We start from the raw sequence: 5,000 nt of genomic DNA, 5'->3' as shown, positions 1-5,000 counted from the left end.
AGACAAAGAGAGAGGAAAACAGATAAAGAAAAAAAAAAATAGAACGGAAAGAAAGAGAAATAACTCAACCTCTTTATAGACACCCCACCCCCACCCCTTCACGCCCCCACCCCTCCACGCCCCCGCTAAGGCAATCCAAGAAGAAAAATCGCGAGCAGGTGCCATGTGTACCTAAGAAATGTATTAAGTGTGTAACGAGGAATCTCTCTAACCCACACAACGAGGCTGGAGAGTTTCTTAACAACCCGGAAAAAACAGCGTCTGGAGTCGGATTTGGCGGCTGTCTTTGCTCAGGCTGGAGGAGTGGTGTGCGAGAGAGGGAAGTGGATGAGAGGGAGAGGGAAGGAGAGGGGGGAAAGGGTGATAGGGAGGGAGAGGGAGTGAGGAATGAGAGGGGGAAGGGAGAGGGACGAGAGGGGAGGGAAAGCTGAGTGAGGTAGAGGGAGAGGGAAGAGGTGCGAGAGAGGAGGAAGAGGAGAGAAGAGAGGGGAGGAAGAGAGGATGTGGAGAGAGAGAGGAGAGGAAGGAGAGGGGAGGAAGGGTGAGTGAGGAGAGGAGAGGAGAAGAGTGACAAGAGTAAGGGAAAAAGAGAGAGGCGAGAGGAAATTTGAGAGAGAGTGAAGATGGATGTGAGATAGTGAGATGAGCAGTGGAGCCTAAAGCTCCACCTTCCCCTTGTCAGGGACCTTCCATCATCTCGATCTCCCCAGTCCGCATGTTGTCCCCTATTCGTTTCGCCCCTTGATTCTCACCCCTTTACGAACCCCCCGCTCCTGGACTCCATCCACTGACAGGGACGAGAGAATGCGGGACTACAAAGGATGGGAGGGGGGGAGGGCCTCTAAGACTGCCGTTTTTCGCGCACTGCCTAGAGGAAGTGAATGGGAGAGGGAGAGGGAGAGGGAAGGAGAGGGGGTGGGAAAGAGGATGTGGAGGGAGAGGGAGAGGGAATGAGAGGGGCAGGGAGAGGGAGAGGGAAGGAGAGGGGGAGGGAGATAGGGAGGGAGGAGGAATGAGAGGGATAGGGAGAGGGAGAGGAGGAGGGGAAGCAGGAGGTTAGGAGAGGGAGCAAGAAGCAGAAGGAGAAAGAGAAAGAGAAAGGAAGAGAGATGCAGAGAGAGAGAGAGAGAGAGAGAGAGAGAGAGAGAGAGAGAGAGAGAGAGAGAGAGAGGAGAGAGAGAGAGAGAGAGAGAGGAAGAAGAAGAACAAGAGTAAGGGAAAAAGAAAGAGAGCGAGAAAATTTGAGAGAGAGTGAGAGATGGATAGATAGATAGTGAGATGAGCAGATGAGCCTACACTCTCTACCACCCCTTCCCCTTTCAGGACCCTTTCCCCATCCTTTCTCCATCTCCCCATCCGCTGTTTCCCCTTGTTCCACCCCCTTATTCGTCACTTTAACTCCCCTCTCCCTCTCTTCACCTCCTTTCTCCCTCCTATTAACTCCCGTCTCCCTTTCCCTCCACTCCCCTACCCCCTCCCCCCACTCAGTCCCCTCCCTTCGACACCCTCCACCTTCCCTACCCCCACCCCCCGACCCCCCCAGGACGAGAGATATGCTACCTGACTATCTCACAATAGGCTGGGAGTTGGGGGGGGGTCCTTCTCTACCCCCCCTAGGCCTACTTCGCGCGCTGTCCGAATAATACAAACCTACAATCGCTCTAATTCGCACCACAATAGGATTTTCGTTCTGTGGGGTTCAGCTGCGGAGATTTTCGTAGGGTTTATGAACGCAAGCTCCTGGATTTCGATTATTTTTTTATGTTTTTTTTTTTTTTGTTATTTTTTTTTTTCTCCCTTTTTTTCTTTTTCTTTTTTATTTAATCTTCCACGCCTTTTTGATTCCGTAAGCGAAGGCGTGACGCGTTGAGCCAAGATCTCTTTCTCCTTAAGACCGGATTAACTCCTGTGTAAATGATTGGTTGACTAATAGGATAAAAAAGGGGAGGGAGGGAGGGAGGGAAGGAGGGAGCAAGGGAGAGGGGGAGGGGAAGGACGGAGGGAGAGGGGGGAGGGAGGGAAGGAGGGAGCAAGGGAGAGGGGGGAGGGGAAGGACGGAGGGATAGGAGGGAGGGGGGAGTGGAGGGAAGGAGGGAGAGGGGTGAGGGGAAGGAAGAAGGGAGAGGGGGATGGAGGGAGGGGAGGGAAGGAGCGGGAGGAGAGGGGGAAGGTTCCTGGGGGTGAAAAAAAGGTTATCTGGAGCAGGTGTTTTCAATCCTCGAATTTTTGTTGCTGTTTTTTTTTTCTTTTCTTGTCTTTTCTTTAATTAAATTTCTTATACTTTTTTTCTTTTCCTCTCTGCTCGGTAACTTCCCTATTGGCTATGGCTTTCTCTCTCGTAGTTATTATCATGTTGCGTATTTCATGTTCCGATCTTGTACAATCTTCCTTTTTTTTTTTTATTCCGTTGGTGCACTTATTCCTTCGTCGCTAATGTAGTAATGTATGATGAGACTTTGAGTAATCTTCTATATCTCCTGGATCGTAAAATAAAAAAAACTGTTAGGTTCAATTAATCATAGTAATTACAACGTACTAAGATTAATTGATGTTATATTTTCTCTCAGCTGGATTATACTCTAATAACAATTACTCAAAGTTATCATAGTAGCTGCTTATTGACTTCCTTTATGTGTAATATAGTTATTATGTAACATTTTAGCATTATAACAACCCCTTGTCCTTTGGTCATACGTAACTGCACTGATATATAATTTATGTACAGTTTCTTTTGATATGTTGAATGACTTCTTTGTTTCATCTTGCATTGATTTAATTTCTTTTCTTGTATAGTCAAAAAGGGAAACACTGTAGCGTAGTTTGGCCTGTCCGGGAACCCTAACCACCGTGTCAGCCTGTAAATAGTCGTAGGGTTAGAGCACTGCACACGTTGCCAACTGGTGTATTTCAGGGCCTCCAACCACAACTACTACTACTACCACCACCACCACTACCACAACTACTACTACTAGCACTACCACAACGACCACCTCCGTCCCAGATTATGCTGAGGATGAGGATGAGGAAGAAAAGGAGGAGGAACATGTTGAACAGGCTGATGGTTATGATACTAGCTTTGATAATGAGGCCAGCCGGTCCAAAGGCGCGAGGCCCCACGTTGCCGAAAGTGGTAAGAAGGCAACCGCGTAGAGAACTTGCATAGAAAACCGACCCTCAGGAACAAGAGAGGGGATATTATTGAAAAAAAAAAGTGTGGTGGTGTTCTCATACATACTAACCCAGTTTCCGACAGTGTCTTGCTATCTTTGTGCATGTTGTATATATGGACATGTGCTATCTAGTGGATGGTTGGCTTGTGGAATTATGGTACTGCGCTTGACGTATGTGTCTTTACTAACGGTGGTGTTTTATCCTTGGCATTCTAATATAGTCCCGAGTCTTGTTAGCACCGCATGTTACGAGAAGGGAAAAAAAGGTCAAGATGTTTGTGCTTACGCTGACCTTTTTTTGCGTGAAATTTTGGGATGTGTATCATACTGTGAATATGTATATTTTTGTGCCCTTTTCCGTAGGGACTTTTCTCCCTACTGATGCCTATTTTTGAGCAATCGCAACAGAAGTACGAGGTAAGGTGTCATGCTTACGGAATATATCATTAGAAAGTTTGTTTGCTTTTGATTTTTTTTTTGAGGTTTGTTTTATCAATCTAACATATATTTTTTTTTTCTCTAACTGGATAACCTGAATTTGTCTCAAATATTGAATGCCTGGGAACCCGGGTGCGGAGGGAGGATCTTAGGATGTCCAGAACGCAATGCATCATCTTCGTTTTCTTGTAGATTGAAAAGAATTCTTTACAAGGATATTGCGTGGCCTGAATACAGTTTCGTTCAAGATTTAGTTTATATAATATATATATATATATATATATATATATATATATATATATATATATTATATATAGTACATGCATATATATATAATATATTATATATATATATATTATATATATATATATATATATATATATAAATATATATTAATTTTCAAGGTTAATGATATCCTTTGTTAAAGAAATTTCAGTCAGAAAAGATGAAACATGAATGCTACACCAAAAATATGTGTATATGTGTGTGTATATATATATATAATATATATATATATATATATATATATATATATATATATATTATATAAACAATGAACATACACACACACATACACACATTGACGATAAGTGTGTTGTGTGTTTTGTGTATGTGTGTGTATGTGTGTGTGTGTAGTGTGGTGTGTGTGTGTGTGTGTGTGTGTTGTGTGTGTGTGTGTGTGTGTGTGTGTTGTGTGTGTGTGTGTGTGTGTGTGTGTGTGTGTGTGTGTGTGTGTCTGTGTGTGTGTGTTTGTATGTTTGTGTATGTGTGTGTGCTTATGCGTGTATATTTGTATATAATATGTATGTGGGAGTGTTCATAGTATGCAGTAAAATATCTTTAAAAATCATGTATATAGTATGTGCATATATACATTTTGGTTGTGGCCATTCTTTTTCACCTTTCCCCTTAGTTGACGACGTGTGTTTTTTAACAACACAACACAACACATCATCCAATCAACGAACCGAAATACACATATGATATTCTGCCTTAAAATACAGGTGTCTCTTACAAATTACAAACCTTGAAACACGATACACCTTTCACTGCTTTTGGAATAACATCTCGCCATAAGAGTTCCGTTTCTGTGTTAATCTAATGTTGCTAACAATGGGTTTTGCAATTAATAGCATGTTGTCTTTCGTTCCACAGGTGTCCCGGCTGTCAAACCTTCAGGTGAGAGATTTCAACAAAAATAAATCTAATCTAAAGGGATTTGATTCTCCTCTGTCGTATTGGATCCTCGTTGCGTGTGGTTATTGGATGCTGTAGATAAAAATGTATAGATTTTGAGTATAGATAATTGTGCTCGTGGTAAGATCTGCTAATCTAATCAGTAAAATAGATTGATAAATGGAGAAGTTAAATATAGATGTAATCAGATTTTAC

At 43.0% G+C, this 5,000-nt stretch overlaps 1 protein-coding gene across 1 annotated transcript in view; it reads left to right on the top strand.

The window, feature by feature from the left end:
• The window catches only part of LOC119581156, an 84,348-nt gene that overhangs the window by 72,839 nt on the left and 6,509 nt on the right, over window positions 1–5,000 (top strand). The window contains exon 5 of the mRNA XM_037929526.1: window positions 2,912–3,130. Coding sequence (XP_037785454.1) covers window positions 2,912–3,130 — 219 coding nt within the window. The remainder of the gene's footprint in view (window positions 1–2,911; window positions 3,131–5,000) is intronic.

This window comes from Penaeus monodon, chromosome 2 (assembly GCF_015228065.2).
Source record: "Penaeus monodon isolate SGIC_2016 chromosome 2, NSTDA_Pmon_1, whole genome shotgun sequence".
NCBI lineage: Eukaryota > Metazoa > Arthropoda > Malacostraca > Decapoda > Penaeidae > Penaeus > Penaeus monodon.
Note: the sequence above shows the minus strand (reverse complement) of the source record. Positions and strands in the feature narration are given on the sequence as shown.